At 44.4% G+C, this 18,766-nt stretch overlaps 1 protein-coding gene across 3 annotated transcripts in view; it reads left to right on the top strand.

Annotated features, from left to right (window-relative positions):
- Window positions 1-18,766, top strand: part of adamtsl3 (ADAMTS-like 3) — a 104,654-nt gene that overhangs the window by 62,380 nt on the left and 23,508 nt on the right. Inside the window, exons 1-4 of one of the 3 annotated variants that reach the window (XM_086198217.1) lie at window positions 6,553-6,748; window positions 9,684-9,811; window positions 17,082-17,127; window positions 17,392-17,628. In XM_086198217.1, the coding sequence (XP_086054343.1) occupies window positions 6,701-6,748; window positions 9,684-9,811; window positions 17,082-17,127; window positions 17,392-17,628 (459 nt within the window). In that variant the 5' untranslated portion in view covers window positions 6,553-6,700. Of the gene's footprint in view, window positions 1-6,552; window positions 6,749-9,683; window positions 9,812-17,081; window positions 17,128-17,391; window positions 17,629-18,766 lie in introns of those variants that run through there. The other 2 variants (XM_086198216.1, XM_086198218.1) reach the window with 2 other exon arrangements.

Here is an 18,766-nt window from a genome sequence, read left to right as displayed (position 1 = left end):
GCATACGTTGAGATTGTAAATATGCATTTTATCGTTCTGTAGATACTAAGTTATGAGGACTGCTTTTGGACTGCATGCATCTGCAATGTGTGACCTTGATGTTGGCCCTCCAAAATGTTTTAAGTTGATCCTTACGTCCTAGTGGAAATTTGTGCCAAATTTGAGGAAATTCGCTCAAAGAATGGTACGGTCAGACAACCCAAAAATATCACGCCTTCGGTCTACCGCTGTCGTTGGTGTAGGGGCATAAAAGCATTATTATGGTGACAATGGAGTGGTATCATCGCCAATTGCTGCAACGATGGAGCTGTACAACAGAAAGAGCTTCGTGTAAAATGCCTCCTAAGCAAGCAGGCTTCAGGATCATCCACAAATTGAAAGCAGTGCCTGTTCAAGAGTAATCCTCATGATTAATTCTCACGATGCGCTATGTATGGTGAATTTAACCTTTTTCTAACCAAGTAGTGACATAGCAGGAATGACCCAGGGATACGCCTTTAATTCCGTATAGATTCAGAAACAGTTGCTTTTCTTTCTTTGAAGAAAAAAAAAAACCTGACCTCAACTGTTCTAATGTCCAGATGATGTGGCAGCCTGGCCTCCATTTGAAGCCCAGGTGATCATTCAAACTTGACTCTGGCGAGGAGTCCATAAATAAACCCTGGTGCTTAGTGTCTGACCAAATCTGGATGTGGGTCCCTTGCTCCCCGTTTCCTTCTTGTCCACCTTGGCGGGCCAGTTTCAGTCCACTCCGGCGGCTTTACATGGCTAATTTATGTCCATCCCCTCCTGTCATACCCTCTTTAAAACGCCACAGTCGCCGTGATCGGGTTAAGGAAGCGGGGCATGCAGGGGCCTCGGGCGGGTTTTAGTATTGTAGGACCCTGGTGGTATTAGACTGTGCATTCACCAGAAAGCTTCTAAAACTTATGAGCTCTTCTGAATGTGCTAATGGGAAAAATCGCAATGCTGAGAATGTATGAACGCAGTTTCAGGAAGCAATAAATGTCACTGCTCATTCTTAATTACGTGCTCCTCTGTGCCGATTTAGAGGCTGGCTCAGGTGGGACCACATTGTGGTTTCGGGCTTATTCAAGATGTGTCTATAAAGAGCGCAATGAATATTTATAAAATATAGCATCTGGAGCATATTTATAGTTTCTTTAAACAAGTAAAATCTTGATATGTATCGTGAAAGAATCAGCTTGAAGAATCATGATTATGATATGCTGATGTGGTTGCCGATGCGCATTCCTTGGCCTTATTTTTGGCCTGCTTCGGATCACTACCTTGGACCAGACTGTCCCAACATATAGATGGATTTGCCATTAAATTTCCTGTCTTTAACGGTCTCCAGAGGAGGAAGTCTATGGACCTGACGTTTCCTGTGAAATGTCTGAAACCCGATTTGATGAGCTGCCATTCATTTGGCACATTCATGTTCCCCTTACGGTGAATTCCTTTAGTTCATTTTGCATCATTTTCTAAAATGTAAATTCATCTCCATCCCGGGTAAACACGCAAAACTACAAATAGGAAGGGAGAAAACTTCGACCTCTGGGGTGGGGATGAACTTTATACTTGCAGGAGAGTTGGGCAGTTTTTGAGATTCAAAATGACTTGGATGGCAGTATTTGTGGTGAATGATAAATAATGTACTTGCACGGAGTCTAAAATGGTTTCTGTGTTAGGCTGCATTCATTCGCAATGGTGATGAGGATGGCAAATTATACCGTTTCACCCCGCATCTCCGTCTGAAATGCAGTCGCAACTGCCGAGCAAGGTCGTAGTAACCTAGAATGGCACGGCGATGAAAATAAACTCCTTTGTCAGGTTGCTAGTGACGTGGTTCAAGATAGGCTGAGGACATTCCTGTCTCGTTAGAGCCTAAGAGAACCAAACAGCCCAGCTCCTCATCCTTTACTTTTTTTTTTTTAACCTTGTGAGCTTTAATTCATTTGTGGGTTTTCTTGTTTGTTTATTTTAGGGGGATAGGGCAATTTTTGGCCACTTTTCCGACAGCGGAAATAAAGTTGATATGTTGCCTTGTTTTTTTGTTTTGTTTTGTTTTGTTTTGTTTTGAATGCTAAAGTGGAACATTTCCAGAAGGAAACTTCCATCGTACAAAAGAAAAACCTCACAGGGCTGCTCGAGCGACTGTAAACTCTTATTCTTGACATAGTAAATACGCAATCTATAACAATGGTTGTTTCAAAATATTTAAAGTCATCTAACTCGACCTTGCTGGATGTCCCAGACCATGTAAGCTGGCAAGGCCTTAATATGCGTTTTAACAAATAAATAATTTTGTTTTCACTCTCTATAAAGTGTACTGGGACCAGTACCCCGGCAGGACAAATTTCTTCCCTTGCAGAGCTGTTGGGAGTTCTAGTCAGAGGGTCTGCTGGACCGTGTGCCAGCGAAAGGCCAAGTTGCTGTTATTCTTTTCCACTGAGTGCTTTTATCCCTAAAATGGCCCTGCGCGAAGCACTGTTCTTCCTCTCACCTCGGCCATGATACAGTATCCTAGCGAGTGATATTTATAGCTCTGTAAATCTGTCATCTTTAAAGTTCCACCAGCGCTTGAAACCAAATATTGCTATTATTCGCAAGACCCAACAATCCAATCGACCACCCTCCTGAATCAAGTCTTAAATAACGGCAAATAATCATGTGCTTTGTAAAAAGAAGGGACACGTGAGGATGTGGTCAAGGTCGGAGGAGCAGTTTGGAGCACGTACTCTGCTTTCTTGTATGTCTTTGAGTTGCTGCTTTGAGGGAATTACATCTTTATTTTAATCCTCTGTTTTGTTTTTGGTTTTTTTTTTTGTTGCTGGGAATTGGGTTGGGAATTGTGGTTGATTTTCCAACTGCAGGTCGTAAAATTCTCGTCCTGGTAAAACATTTTATACCGTGGCCCAGAAAGATTTTTAAACAATGGCTTTGGTGTAAATCAAACCTGGAGCGCAGACGTCCTTTGTGGGGATGGAGGGAGGCTACCATTTATCTACCCCCCCAACACCCAACCCCCCAATGATTTAGGTGGGAGTCCAAAGTTTGGGTTTAATGGTAACTTTAGCTTCATTTGTCTCCCTGCCTGAGAACCTGGGGCCTATTGACTCAGGTCGTCACCCCATATTATCTGTTAATCTGACCCTTTATTCAGCCAAAGAGCGAGAGAACGAAAAATTAATCCCAGGCTGCTGCTGGGAATGTACACATACATGGTGACCCTGTAGGAGCCCTTAAAAACAATGTCAGAGAATATCCCCCGTGAAATCTTGAAACATGCACGGACATCAGTGGTGTTCATTATTAACAGTGATAAACCATGATTTGTACCAGCAGCACTGACCGATATTTATCATAAAAATGTGTAAATGGAAAGATAAGTTGCACCGATTTTAAGAATTTGAGACGTGATTATATAAACCTCAGACTATCATCTTCTGCCACTTATTTTACCTTTACGGGGGAAGGCTCATTTTGGCGCTGTTTTTTTTTTTTCCCCCTCTCGACTGTTTATTTTTCTCAGCTGTTTTATCCGAGCTTATCGTTTCAACATAGTAGCATCACTAAAAAGTGGGAAACATGAACCAATAATCCCAGATTTGGGGTTTTTAAAAGACAGTACATGGAAACAAAGACTATTCTTGATATCCACCATCCAAACTTGTGTGTGCATGGGGCCGCCCACGCCATGTTCTCCAGTCTAGCCCGAGGTGCACCTGCTTGATGTCGGGCTGCGCATCATGTTGATGCTCAAAGTTTACAGCTGTATCCAGACGGCACATATTCTTTGTTTCTTTGTTCCAAAAATACACCAAAATGACCTCAACCCTGGTCATCGTGAAGGAATGACTCCATGTTGCTGATGTCCCAGTTGCTGTAAACTTCCCCGATGGCAACTTTTATTTTGACCATCTGTAAAGTAACAAGTACTTTTTTTCTTTTTTTTCCTGAGCGCAATGCGAAGAAGCCGATTGTCCTGGCTCGACCAGGCCCGATGGATGCCATCTGCCTCAGATAGGGTGGCTTTCCCATTTAAATGTTCATTCACGACCCAAGAAATTTTTTCCACACGGGGTTCAATTTCGGAGTGAAACGGCTCTAGCGGTGACGTCCAGGTAGTTCTTACTGCGAGGATTGTTAATATTTACAGAAAACTGAAGTACAAAATGAGACCAAAGTTGTGTGGCCAAGTCTTTTCAGATCACTTTTCTGTCTGCAGACCGGCTGTTCCCCGAATCAGCTTGCAAGATCTCCCCATGCAAACTATTATCCGAGCCTGCCCTTGTAGAAAGTCGCAATGCACCGTATCATTTTATTCTCACCTCATCATCTTCAGGGATTATTGTTCAAACTGTCAAGAGACACATGCGGCGGTTTGACGGTAGCGAAGTGTTTCCAACGGAGTGTCAATCAAACACATTAATTTCCTCCACCGATATTTACTTTTCAATCTGGGCACATCATCAGTGCCAAAGTTTATTTTGTTTCGACATCCATTTGCGAATGCAGGATAGATTTCCTCAAAAAGCAAACGTCAGAAGGTTATGGATCAAGGGTGCAAGGATCGTGTGTCTGCCTGCGAAAAGGTGTATGCCCTCCTCGCTGGCAGCAGAAAACATACCTGGGGTTAAGTGTTTGTCCAGTTAGGTGTGTTTTTACAGATAACCCCCAGATTCACAGACTGTACAGACATTCCCAAAGTCAAATAAGCTAAGTCCCATATACTGTCAGCAGCCAGTTAGGCTTTTAAAGTGATGGTGGGGGGGGGGGGGGGGGGGTCTCTGTGTAGAAAAAGTGTGCGCGTGTGTTTGTGTGTGTGTGAGACATCCGCTCTGATGTTGTGATTAGGGTCTGTGCCTATTTGCCCTGGAGTGCAACACATTCCACACTGCCTTAATTGATAGCAATTTTGTGGTTTTCGATTTGGTGTTTGATCGGTAGGCGGGCTTGATGTCTTGATTTGAAGGACACAGACTTCGTATTGTCTTTGGAAAGTCACAGTCGAATGCCTGAGTGATGGCCCGCTACCCTATTAGTCACATGGCGGGGCACTACTGAGGTTGGCACAAAGTTCGACTAAACTATTTTTCATATTCTTTTTTTTTTTTTTTTTTCCTGAAAGTTTTCCTTCTTGTCACTGCAAAAGTTAAAACCGGAAAGTTACTCAGTGAACGGTATATCCCCCCTGCGCCAAGAGCTGTCCATCTGACTGGTTGTTTTTCTCCATAACCAGAGGAATTGTCCCTCCAGGGGACACCTGGCTGGTTCCCCACCTCCACGCAGCAAATGTTCTCTGGTTTAGACCGCCAGATGTTATGAAAGGCTCTATTGAAGTTCCTGTAGACTTCTCTCTTTTTTTTTCTTTTTTTTTTTTGTTCATAAAGAAATAGAAAGAAAAAAAAAAAGGCTGAGAAGTCTACTCTTGATAGCCGCAGTTAGCAGGCTATCACCCGGTTGACGGGAGCACCTCACTGTACATGATGCTCGGTAGTCATAGTTACGTATTTTGAAGTCTTGCATGAAAAAAAAAGGCTGGTAGAATGTAAATCTCCCCCCCCCCCCCCCCCCCCCACTTTCACAAAAGAGTTTTGCCATCTTCCCAGACATCTTGGACAGTTTTTTTTTTTTCAAATTCACAAACTTTGTCCTTGCAGTGTTGCTTGTACTAACTAGCAGCAAAGAATAACTCCTACTTGCCAAACTCAAAGTAATCCCACGAGACCTCGCTCTAGTTTTCCCTCGTAAATGGCCGCCTCGTCACCCTCTCCTACCCTGTTTGTCACAGCCATGCATAATGTTGCCATCTTCTGATGAAAATATGCATTGCGTAGGCATTTTTATTCGCTCCAAAACCAGTTGATGGAAGTCCCCCCCCCCCCGCCTCTGCTTTTTTGTTCGCTAGAAATTTTCTTGACAATTTAATGGAAACAGGACAATTGTAAGGACCGAAATGCAGCCAGGAAGCTTAGTTTTTGGAAATCCAAGGAGCCATCACTTAGCTTTTCTAAAAATACCACAATATGAAAGTTTTTTTTCTCTTTTTTCTTTTTTTTTTTTCAAAACAAAGGGCTGGCAATGAGCAAAGCAAGAGCACAAGAGAAAATAGAAACAGTGGTATTGGTGAGGATGATGGACAGAGGAAGCCAAGCAGGGGGGACTGAGAGAGGAGAAAGAATGGGGGAAAAAAAATCAAACGGGGAAGAAAATTGTTGTTGTCTCTCTGCCATTACTCCTTCTCAGTGACAGTCTGACACACGAGCACACACACGGACGCAAATACGAATGCACACAAACGTGTGAAGTTGTGAAGCTGCAGCTGGTCCAGCTCCGTGTTTGAACTAGCACGCTTGACTGAGGCCCATTTATTGATTGGCTGCTGCGCTAGACCTAAGGACTCAAGGGGCTCAAAGCCCCTCCGAATACTCCCCCCTCATGCGCGCACACACACACACACACACACACACATACACACACTCCTACCCCTCCTCTGTTCCTCCGTTCCTCCCTCCCCCCCTCCCCATACCCAACTTACTCCTGAGGAGGAAAAGGGAGAAAGTCAGAGAGGAGACGGCCGGCGGACTAGACACACTGAGTGACCCGCAGAGAGGAGGGCATCACAAAACACACACACTCACACACACACACACACACACACACTGTCAGAGACGGAGGAATCGGTTGCAGAAGCATGGAATTTTTATCTTTCGAGCTACTGGTGGCAGCACTTCTTATCGTGGTACTGTAACATCTTACTTTTGAATCTCTTTTATCCTGTGAAATAGAGAAGAACGTTGTCATGACATGTTTTTGCATTAAGAAAGTGGCATGTGTGTTTGTTGTATGTGACGCGTCAGGCAGGCGCACGCACCCGGTGACATGACTCATGTCTCAGAAGCCGCCGTGCCTTTTCTTAAAGCAGACATGCAACGTATACGCGGGCCCACCAGCTGTTTTGTCTGAGGTTAGAATTCCCTGTTAGATTACAGCAGCTGCCTTTCAGCATGACAGTGCCGTGCAGAAGACAAGGGATTCAGCAGATGTGCAAATATCGTATGTCTTGCCAACTGAAAAGGCCATCGTATGTATATTGACACAGTCTGGTGTAGAAGGCACCGGAGTCCGATTTCTTCCCCTTGTCCAGGAGTTTTCCATCTTTTAAAGAAAATGTCCTTTAGTCCCAGCTGCTGACAGGTGACTTAAGTAGAATCTGTCCATCAGAATAACATATCATGTGGAGATCTGTGGTCTTTTATCATGCACTCATTTCCTCCTTTCCACTCGATGTGAAAACACCAGGATGGGTGACAGCCACGGGGCCTTTGTTGTCTTATGTTTGCTCTGTTTTTCTCATTGTTCAGGGAGTGAAAGCGATTATGGGCTTCTTGTCAGATGTGCTTAATGAGAAGGAAGGAGCAAGAGAGGTGTAATAGTGGACAATTAGACTTCAAACGGACATCTGAGCCTTTTTGATTATTGGATCCAAATCCCGTAAGGATGGTGGTTTGACAAGCAGAGCCCCCCCCCCCCCCCCCCCTCCACCACCAACACCACTTTCGTTGAGAACAATAGCGCCGCAGTCAGCCAAACAACCTATTAGTCCTCATCCCATCCCTCTGTCCTTCATCTACCTCCTCTCTCCGCTGGCCTCATTACGCCTCTGGCTCTCTTGGCTTTGCAGCTCCCAGCCATAATTGAGTGCAAAATTCACTGATTACTTTTCAAAGGAGAGCTAAGGTAGTGTGCAAACTGGCTGCCCAGAGTGCAGACTGTTTATTTACTGTGGATCCAAACATTGAAATAGTTGGCCCATGCAGAAAGTAGTGCTGTCGCTGATATGTTTGGCTGTACGCTCTGTTGGCCGTGTTTAGCTCTCACCGTTCCCCTCTGCTGTTCCTCAGGCGTCAATTGCACTGACAGCCATTTATATCAGTCCCTGCACACTTTTAATAAGGTGAACCCGCTGCCCGCTCTGCAGTGCGCAGCGTGTTTTTGCTTCTGTGACCCAAAAAAAATAATCAGAGCCGTATTATTACCTTGTATCTGATTTCCTCTGTGAGATTCATTCATCTTTGTACATGAAGCACAATGCCACGCTGTTAGCAGAAGCAGGTCAAAGGGGGCAAAATAACTCAACCGGAGTTTTTCCTCAGAAATGCAAGGCTTCACCGTTTTTTTTTTTCCGTTTTTTTTTTGTCTTTTTAAGAGCAGGTGTCCCACATAAAGTTCACATTGATTATCCAGCAAGATGAGCGGGCTTTCTAATTTGGAGGATTTAAAAATCCAAAACTCTGCTGAATGCGGGCGCACATCTTGCGGTGTAAAGGTCCCGCGGCGCGAGGCCGTCCAAAGAGCTGCATTTCTGCTTAAAATATGTGCTTGTGGAACAACAGAGAGACCGCCTTCGTGTTCAAGCTAACGTGCGAAATCATGTCTGTTTTTATCCTTTTATTCCATGTCAAAGCCTTCGTACCTCCAGTGAATTGAGGAGGATTTTATTGAATGTGTTTGCTCCTCTAGTCAGTTGTGCCACATTCCTACTGCCATAGGAGGTGAATGATTTGTCCCAATGTTAGTTCCAGTCTCCTGATTTAGAAAGTCTCCTTCTTTTTCCAGGTTTTCATCCATTCAGCAGGTACTGAACCAGTTTTTGTTTTGTTTTTTTCCCCTGGTTTCAGTCTTGCTGGCAGCTTTCAGAAGCATCAAGCTAAGCCACCCTTGTTCTAAATAGCGAAAGCAATCTATTTTTCTTTTCACTTTTATTCAATCAGTCCTCCAAAGGGCACTGAGACGAAAGTAAAGCCAAGAGAAAGAAACCTAACTATGTAGTCGAAGTTCCTAAGCTTGCCAGCCTTCAGAATAAATGCCTTGTTTTGTGCTCGGTGAGTCAGTCCAGTTCATCTCTGAAAATGTACTAAATGTGAGTGTCACTGAGTGACGGATGGAGAGGATCACAATCTAATCTCTCCATCGGAGATGTGCGTTGTCTTGTCGTTGCAAGACTCATCTTCTCATAACATTGATTTTGGTAATATTCCTAGTTCTGCTGCCAAACACAGCACCAAGCAATTAACAGGGAGGAGCACAAGAAAGGCTTGGAGCTTGGAGAAAACTAGCAGGATTACCTTAAGGACGGTTCAGATATTCTGACAGAACTAGAAATACTGCATCGTGGTTACATGTGACCTCGCCTTTGTCCACTAAAACTTTTCGGTTCATTCTTTATTCCCAGTGGATGTTTGTACGGTATTTGAAGACACTTCCTCAAGACAATTCTGAGATATTGTGTTCATGCAAGGGGACCTTCACCTTTGTCCTCTGAAATATTTTCTGTTCATCCTCAAGTCCCAGTGACCAATTGTGGCAAATTTTGGGGGAAAACTGCCCAAAAGTGTTTCTGAGCGATAACGTTAACAAGAACCGGTCTGACAGTCAGACATATTGGCTCTGGCTGACGGCTTTTGCCGGCATGGAGGTATGAAACGGGGTACAAATCAAGGGTTTGCGATGTCTTCCCCTTGCAGTGGTTGCCTTTCCTTTCAGCACCTTTCGGAGTTTAATTCAGATGCTACACCACGAGTGGATGGCTGTGACCGTGGATGATTTTAAATTGAACAAGCAAGTCTTGTTTCCTGTCCTGACTGAATCATATCTACTCTCATGCTCTCCCGCAGAGCTCAAGGACGGCCCGCTCAGAAGAGGACAGGGACACGCTGTGGGATGCCTGGGGCTCGTGGAGTGAATGCTCCCGCACCTGTGGGGGAGGAGCCTCATATTCCCTAAGACGATGCCTCAGTTCGAAGTAAGGCTCTCCACTCACTCAAATGTCACGTAACAGCCGAAATGCAACGAAGTACGGGGCAGCAATTTAGTTGCTAGGTGAAATATGAAGTAACCCATTCCAAAATAAAACGTGAGTTCTTGATCATGATCGTGAAATAATTATCTTGCTCAATGAAGCGTGAGAGATCTGTACAATATGCAGCCCCAACCAGTATTGTTTGATTAATGATTTAATAAATAGTTTATGACTAAATTAGTAGTTAGTCCTCATGGCCAACATTTACCTTCTTCACTTGTTTTTTTTTTTTCCCCCCACAACATTGGTCAATGTGTATTTTTTACACAATAAAACAATAACTCTCAAACATTGTGCTCCCCGACCCTCGTAGAATGTCACCCGCCTCATTTGGTGGAAAGAATTTACTGAAGCGTTTGTAGCATGACATACTCAAACATAAAGGAGTTTTGCCAGTCAAACTGCAACATTTTTTCAGATGACCTTGACCTAAGTGAGGTAAGAGTTGAATTAATTATGAATCAAATTCGGACGAGAGCCTTGGTCCAGTTTTATTGACTGGGTTGTATTGCACGACGAAGTCCTGCTGGAGTTTTCACATCATTTCGTGCCACATACAGAAGTGACGCTGCTCAATGCCGCACTTCTTGGTTCCAGGGGGTGTAACCGACACAGCAGGGTTCCACAAACTCAGCATGGAAACACAATCTATCTGATCTAATCTAATCTCATCTAATCTAATCGAATCTATCTACGCTAGTAACCTGACAGAAAGGGTCTGTGGGTGAATCCAGGAAGAAAACACCAACATCGATCACAGGGTACAGAATTTAATGTATTCTATACAGTTCATTTAAACATTTTAACAGAAATGTCATCTTATTTAGAATAAGGCCGATATCCGCTTCTGGTGCCTGCCGTCATTAGGGAATGCTTCTGTCACAGCGATAAAGCATACATGGTCAATTAGATCTGTGTCATTTCAAGTTCGGACCCCATCCGACATAAATGGTAACATCTCACGGGCAATTTGTAAGCGTGTGCTCAAATACTATCCAGAGTAAGCTCCTCTAAAGAGCAAAATCCCGCCTGAGCATGGACTGGTTTCCATTAAAGTGTCATATCATGGCACGGTGGTAGGGTGGGGGTGGGGGGTCTTTTGCTATTACTCAAATATGTGCTGCCAAATAAACCCAGACAGCATCCCTAATAGTGTGAATAAATCTCGCCAATCGTTCCATTCCCATGGGCTGGAATGGGAATGCCCAAAATACATGTGACTGTTATGTGACTGTTAAACAGCCCAAAAGGGTCAACTTGGTCATCCACCTCTTAAAACTGTCTAGACGGCCATATGAGTCTTGAATCCGTCAGTGACAATCCATGACAGGGGACTTTAATTCATCTTGACAAATCAGAGAATAACAATCAATGTCTTTAGCTGAAGTACGTCACTTTTATTCACCCTCCCGTGATAGATTAGGGGGCTCTGCAATCAATGAGCCCACATTCCCACCACTCATCAACTCAGTTTAAGTCTCAGGATGAAGGAGAACTTGCACTTTGGACCTCTTGGTCCTTTCATCCTCGTGCCAAAGTCACCTGGTTGGTTAGACTTCAAGGTAAACCTGTGTGTATCGAGGTGAAAGCTCACGTCCGAATGTAGCGGCCAAAGTGGCCAATTATAAATGGATTTGGGGAGGAATAAGAAGAAAAAAAGGGGGGGACATGGAGTGAGAGGGTATGTTTTTCATAGAAATGTTGTCACATTTATAGACTGGGAAATGGCTGCAGGGTGACTTCACCGCATTCCTCTGTTTAACAGTTCCCAGAATATACGGCTCACTCACTAAAGGTAGCCAGTGGACATTGTTGTCAAAGTCACCTCTGTTTCAATGTTGGCTACTTCAGCGGTGACAGCAGCAGCATGTGAGCTTATATAAACAATGTTCAGAAGAGTATAGAGACGGAACGCAGCGCATTTTACTCTGAAAGTGATGCTCATCAGGATAAAAATGCACTGTATGACGCTAAAAATATCCGATTTCATCACATCACTGGATTATTATGGGTTTATGGCTGTTTGAAAGCAAAATTCGCCGTATCAATACGGCCAGCCGCCATTCAAAGCCTGTCGGTTGGCAGAATCTAAGTTCAGCCAATGTTAGTCTTGCACCACCAGAGACAATCACGTGCAATCATGAAGAACATCTGCTGGAGCTTCCCCTGTCATCGTTCTGCCGAGAAAAGTAGAAAATATGATCTTGTTTGCGTTTCTGCAAGCTATCATAATCTTTACGGGCGGAGAAAATCCCAGGGTGCAGCAATGTTGCCATGCAAAGTCACGTCAGCGTTAAACCACGCCCCCTTCAGGAAACTTGTTTATATGTATAACTTATTTGTGGTATCTCTTTACAACTAAACAGGCTAGAGTTATTTCACAATACTCACCATTTAAAGGGTGTCGGTCTCTACTAGCTTGCTAGCTTCTTTTGTTTCACATTGCGGAAAGAATCAGAGAAAAGCAGAGTAGAGAGTGACAAATAGTCACCCAATAACAAGCTTATAACTGCAGTGTTCTCCCGGTAATCCGGGCTAGCATGCATGGTTAAGGGCTGCTGTCGTAGCTTCACTTTCAGTTGCAAAATGTGCGGTGCACATGTCTGTAAACTGCGTGTTGGACTCCCACATCTATCACAGTCACATCGTCCAGCTGATGGCTTTCATTAATGTCCAAGTCCACCAGTTTTCTCTCCGTAAAGGCTCAGTTAAAAAAAAAAACTAAACCCAAAAAAACCCTGTCGGGAGTTGATCTCATCACACAGCAGCTTTTCGCGTTTCCCAGTTCTCGAGCTACCGGACAGAACTGATAATAGAGACCTTCGCGCAACACAAAGAAAACTGAGAGCGACTGCAGCGGGCAGGGCTTGATTGTGCTCTGTCTACAGCTAAGATTTACCAGATGATGTTTCCAGATTACTATGGATCTGTCCGCAGTGGTGCTGGCGAATCAGGCTGAGGAGCATGACATCGTCTAAACCTCAAACGCCAGACCCCCTGTGTTTCACTGCAAACATGGAGGTCAACAGCTTTTTGAGGGGTTCATTTCATGATATCAGCAACCAGCCATTTCCCTTTACTTCCCCAGAATTTTTTGGTCAGCCAAACCTCAGAATGCTACTGGCTGTAAAAGCAATTGACGTGTAAAGAGGTGTTTGGGGTTTTGCGCCCCATGCGGGACGTAAGCAGTGTGTGTGTGTGTGTGTGTGTGTGTGTGTGTGTGTAGACGTGCATGTTCTTGTATATTTAAGCATGAGTGGGCGGGTGTGTTTGTGAATGTGTGTGTCCTTTGGCAGTAGCTGTAATGTATGGGGTTCTTGAGCGAATAGAAGGACCGTCCGTCCCGCCTCATCCCGCTTCACCCTGCTGTTGCTTGGGAATGAGGGAGCAGTAGCCTGGCCCCGGGTGGCAGATCAAACACCGTCATTAAAAAGAAAAAGCACAAGGCCCTGTGTGTGTGTGTGTGTGTGTGTGTGTGTGTGTGCGCGTGCGTGCGCGTGAGAGAGAGAGAGAGAGAGAGAGAGAGAAAAACTCTTTGGAAGGAGATGCTGAAAACAGGCCTGCAACACAACTCTCTGACCTTTAAACACACACACACACACACACACACACACACACACACACACACACACACACACACACACAGGAACCAGTGCGTCTCCAAAAACATGAGGGAGTCCCAACTCTCAGAACGCCGTTTACAAAGTACAGACTAAACAGATCACGTCGCCCTCATTAGTCGTACTCGTGCAACACACATAATCACAAGTTCCATTATGAACAGGAGCACAGCTGGATTGAAGCAAGTATAGACGTATGGATTGGGTGACGAAGTGCAGCTCCATTATTTATGAGGCCTGCGGTTGGAAAAACTTGTGATATTTTCTGTTTTGTAATATAAATCACTTTGTTTCAATAAAGGAAATAATTCCAGTTTTATTCACGATCCATTGTGTCGCTGGTTTGCAGAAATCCCAGGCAATGACATGAAATGACATTGGCATTTTACAGTTTCACTAAATACTCGCTGCAGCTCTTTTAAAGTCTAAATTGAAAGCTTTTTAAAGGTACGAGTTACCTAATTAACTTATTTTGGCACCCTTTGTGAGGTTTGTGCAGCCCGAAAAAAAAAAAATCTCTTCTCTTCTGACGACAGCGGCGCTGAGCCCCCAAGCATCCAGCATCAACAGCTAATTACTCTACACAAGAAGAGGATCCAAACTCTGGCCATAAATTGTGGAAAAAGGCAATAGATTACGAACATGTGACAATAACAAGATCCCAAGTCATTCATTCACCCATGCTCTTTTCCTCTTTTGTGGCTCGCGCCTTCAGTTCTTGGATCATTCTCTTGGATTTCCGTTTTTTTGGGACAAGGAGACAAATTGTACCCCGTCGCAGCTTCGGGAGTCGTCTGTTTTTCTTTAATAGACTTTGCATTTATGTTTGCCAGGGATGCAGCAGTCTTCTTGTTTGCCACAAACAGGTGTACTAAAAAAAAAGGTCTGGCTGAAACTTTGCGCCCCATGTGGGACGTAACCAGTGTGTGTGTGTGTGTGTGTGTGTGTGTGTGTGTAGACGTGCGTGTTCTTGTGTATTCAAGCACGAGTGGGCAGGTGTGTTTGTGAACGCGTGCATCCCTTGGCGGTAGCTGTAATGTATGTGGTTGTCGAGCGGATAAGAGGACCGTCCGTCCCGCCTCATCCCGCTTCACCCTGCTGTTGCGTGGGAATGAGGGAGCAGTAGCCCGGCCCCGGGTGGCAGATCAGGTGGGAATGCCACCAACTACCATTTCAGAGGGGAACCCGCTCAGCTGAATAAATCAATTCCTCTCTTATTCTGGGATGACAACATTCGTCTAAATGAATTGCCTGAATGAGCTATCGCTACAGCTTCACTGCAACTGTGTGTGTCATCTGGGGGCTCCCCCTGGTGATCGTGTGACTGTGGAACTGGTCAAGAGAAACTTCCTTCGCGTTAACCCTCTTTTGACCTTTTCCTGAGCCGCTGAGCGGGTTGAAGTGTTGAACTCATCAACAGCCAAGCTCGCGGCATGTGGCCTCAACTGTGTCAATAATACGGCAGAGTTTCTGGACCCACGCTACTTTCAATTTACCCAGAAGAGCCGATGACGTGTCGAAGAACACTGTGAACCAGGCGAATCTTCACGAGCGATCCAGTACTATAAGGAGTTGCTGAAAATAACCTCTCATGGTTTCAATAGATTTCATTGAATTTCTTCTGAGGATCGCGGTATGGCACGCTACGCATGGTGCGTACAGCCCCATGTGCAGTTGGCTGGAGCAAGCTCTTTGTAGGGATATCCTTTGTGTGTGTTTGGCAGGAAAGCGGAGGGTTATAGTCTGTGAGTTATGTGTGATTTGCCACAGGAATTCTGATATTTTCGACCAAGTAGATCTCCCCCGAACTGCGATGATGCCACAATGAATCCCAAGTCCTGCTTCTACTTCGCCTCCACATTGTCGCTTCCAAAGTCTGGAGGAAATGAGAAGGGAAATTTAGTTTTCTTTTTTTTTTTTCTTTTTTTTTTTACGAGATTATATATTGCTTGTCCCAATGTGATTTTCCACCCTGACCCAGATCTTAGCTTTCTGTCAACTCAACTCTTGGCCTTTTGAAATGCTTGGGTTCAAGCCCCATGTCCTGCTGTTTAGCTTGGCAGAGGGGACTGTCTGGATTTGTCACAAGGTCTAATGTTCTTGCCATGCCACACGCTCCATATTCATTCCCTCTGCTCTCTGAAATAATATTGTAAAAATCCTTAAATTTGCCTGTCAGTCCAAACAACGTAACGTCCAATCCCGTTCCCAGATTAGCGAAGGGCGATGAAATTTGAATCCCTCTCAAGCTTCCAAAGCCAGCAGAATATCCTTCGATTAGCTTCAGAGACAACTGCCTCTCCTAATAACCATCGATGATTTATCTTCCCGTGACGTGGCATCGCCAAAACCCTAATTTTCAATAAGTGGGTGGCTCAAAATTTGGGTTGGGATCCTGTAGATTCTCATGTGGAGAGCCATGATCCCAACTCCTCCAATCTGTTCAGCAGACACAGCGAGGAGGGTGGGACAGTGTTTTTGCTGGAAAAAGTTGATGAAGTTGTTCAGTGACTGATGAGAGGGGCTGGGGGGGGGGGGGGCTAATGGGAGTATCCCAATAATTCTAAGATGCACCGTCAGATATTCCCGGTCCCCAGATGATGAAGTCCTCTGTGTTTGGTGGCTTTTTCTCGAGTGCCAATCTCACTCTCCGATTCTCGTCCATCGCTGCCACTTTACAGATTTTTTTTCTTTTTTGGGGGGGGGGGGGATTTCCCAAAATCCCAAAGTCATCACACTGAACAATTCTGGTTAACTCTCGGCAAAACCAGGCTTGTAGTCGTACTTTTTTTTTTCCTAACGTGCTTATTTTTTAATGTCAAGTGTTGCACATCTGTTGAACTGCGGGTGCCCCCTCTTTCTTTCTGATGCACATTCTTTGTTTTTAAGCTTAGACAACCGAGGCTTTTTTAATGGGAAAAGTTACATTTAAGTGTATTTGACCTCCATGTGAAATTGTGTGAAAATACAGTGCTCCCTCACAGACATTTATTTACATATCGTTATGGCCTTTTTTTTTCTCTCTCTCTTTTTTTTTAAGCTGACTGTTAAACATATTTTGCGTTACATCATCCTGCAAGATAGTTTAGCTCCTGTTGGATTAAAATGTAAAAAATCCTCACTCCCCACCAAAAAGATCTGTATACATCAGCATTAAAAAGCCTGCTTCATGTGGTTAAAGCGGGGATGCCAGAAAATCCATCTGCCCTGATCTCAGATGTGTGGCTTTTACATGCATGTGTTGTCCACAGCTGTGCTATACTGTGTAAATATCTTCATTTCGTTTAATCCTCGCAGCCGTTTGAGGGCAGCAGAACAAACACGCTGCTGAACCCGATGTGAGAATTGCCACGGCCTTGTATTTATGCGCAGTCACATTGTGCGAATTATATTATGTCTTCGCTAACAAACCGCAGAACCCGAGCTTGTGGGCTGCCGCGTTCAAAAAAAAAAAAAAAAAAGTCCCCAACATCAAAGCTCGGGGTAGCGGCTGCCTCGGGCGGCAGAAGACTGGTGTGTGTTGCGGTTTGCTTTATCATTCATCCCTGAAGCCAGTTCACTCAAACGCTCTTTTTTTTCTTCTTCTTCTCCAGGACCTGCGAAGGGCAGAATATCAAATATCGCACATGCAGTAATGTGGTAAGTTCAGCAAAGTCATCTTCATGTAGCGCATGGCAGTAGAGCTCTCAGCTGCTTTGCTCTTGAAATTATCTCAAATGATTGAATTGAGTGTGACTGCACTGTGAAAATGTTCCCCGGGGTTAGACTGGAAGGTGCAATTAAATGATGTAGAAAGTTATCCCAGAAGACCTTTTTTTGTTTTTGTTGTTGTTGTTTTTTTCCGTTTGACCTCGTCATTGGCAACTAAGTTCATATTTACAGAAATGTCCTTTTTACCTTCAGGACTGCCCTGTAGATGCTGGCGACTTTCGGGCCCAGCAGTGTTCAGCCCATGCAGACGTACACTACCAGGGCCAGTACCATGAATGGCTGCCTGTGTACAACGACCCAGAAAACCCCTGCACCCTCAAGTGCAAAGCAAAGGGCTCAGGACTCGTGGTGGAGCTAGCGCCCAAGGTGCTGGATGGGACACGCTGCTACACAGAGTCTCTGGATATGTGCATCAGTGGATTATGTCAGGTGGGAGAAAGACCTTTTTGTATTCGTCCATTACGTAGCTCATAAAGCCTTTTGATTTATCGATCTGGAAAATTTACAAGCAAACCAAAATGTTAGACCGTGAGGCAAAACAGAGACACACACCACTCAGCGTCTGTCTCTCCCCGCTGCGGTCTTTTGATATTTGCGCAAGGGGTCTCAGGAGACAGTTATCAGGAACAGAAATTAAGGAAATCCTTTGGGTTTTTTTCCCCCCCTCTTAGAAAATGTGAAAAATGTAACTTCCAGACCACAGTGCAAGAGCAGATTGAATCTGAGCACTGACTTTTAATCATTGTTCCTCAGCACCGGAGACGTATACCTCAGTTTTTAGTTTAGCCGAGTGAAATTTCGGCAAATTAGTGCTAATATTGGGATTTTAGTCCCCCGGTGACACGCTGTTATAAATTACGTTATAACGCATCTAAAGATTAAGAGACATTTTCGAGAAACACCCGTCTCGATATGCTGTTTTATAATCACATATTGAAGAGTTTCATGAGGGGCTTTTCTTTGAAGGAGGCCCTCCGGGACGATGAACAGGACTGAAGCGGTGTCAACATGAACACATTGGCCGTTTCACTTCACCCATCACCCCCCTGCTATAAGCGATCCTCAAAATGTGTAGTCTTTCAGATTGGGCTTTTGACTGACGTGCCAGGAAATACTTCACAATTCATTTTTTCCCGCTCGAATTGAATTACCTCCCAAGACATCGCATGCGCCGAGACATACGAGGATTTGAATACACTCTCGCCGCGCTTGGACTCGCGCCGTGGTTTTGGTTTTGTCTTACTGACAGAAATAAAAAAAAAACAACAAAAAACGGGGAAAACATCATCAATCAACTCTGTAAGTTTAAACACAATTGTAAACAAGCGGCGTACTTTCATAAAAGAACTTGATCGGCTCAAAGAGGATGTTTCATATTAGGATGAGAAGACAAATGACAGGCCTGGTGGGATTCTGGGAGGAGGTTGTTTGGAACGTTTACATGGTATCCAAAGACAGGAAATGACAACATTCCAACTTTTTGCCCATATAATCTGTGTTTACTTCATATCAGCCACGTTGTCCTGTTTTCCATGACAGTACAATTTAGTTTATAATTTGTATTTAG

The sequence above is a fragment of the Aulostomus chinensis genome, chromosome 24 (genome assembly GCF_037954235.1).
Source record: "Aulostomus chinensis isolate RoL2024-O1b breed Wild chromosome 24, RoL_Achi_v1.0, whole genome shotgun sequence".
NCBI classification, from domain to species: Eukaryota; Metazoa; Chordata; class Actinopteri; order Syngnathiformes; family Aulostomidae; genus Aulostomus; species Aulostomus chinensis.
This window is presented reverse-complemented; position numbering and strand designations above follow the sequence as displayed.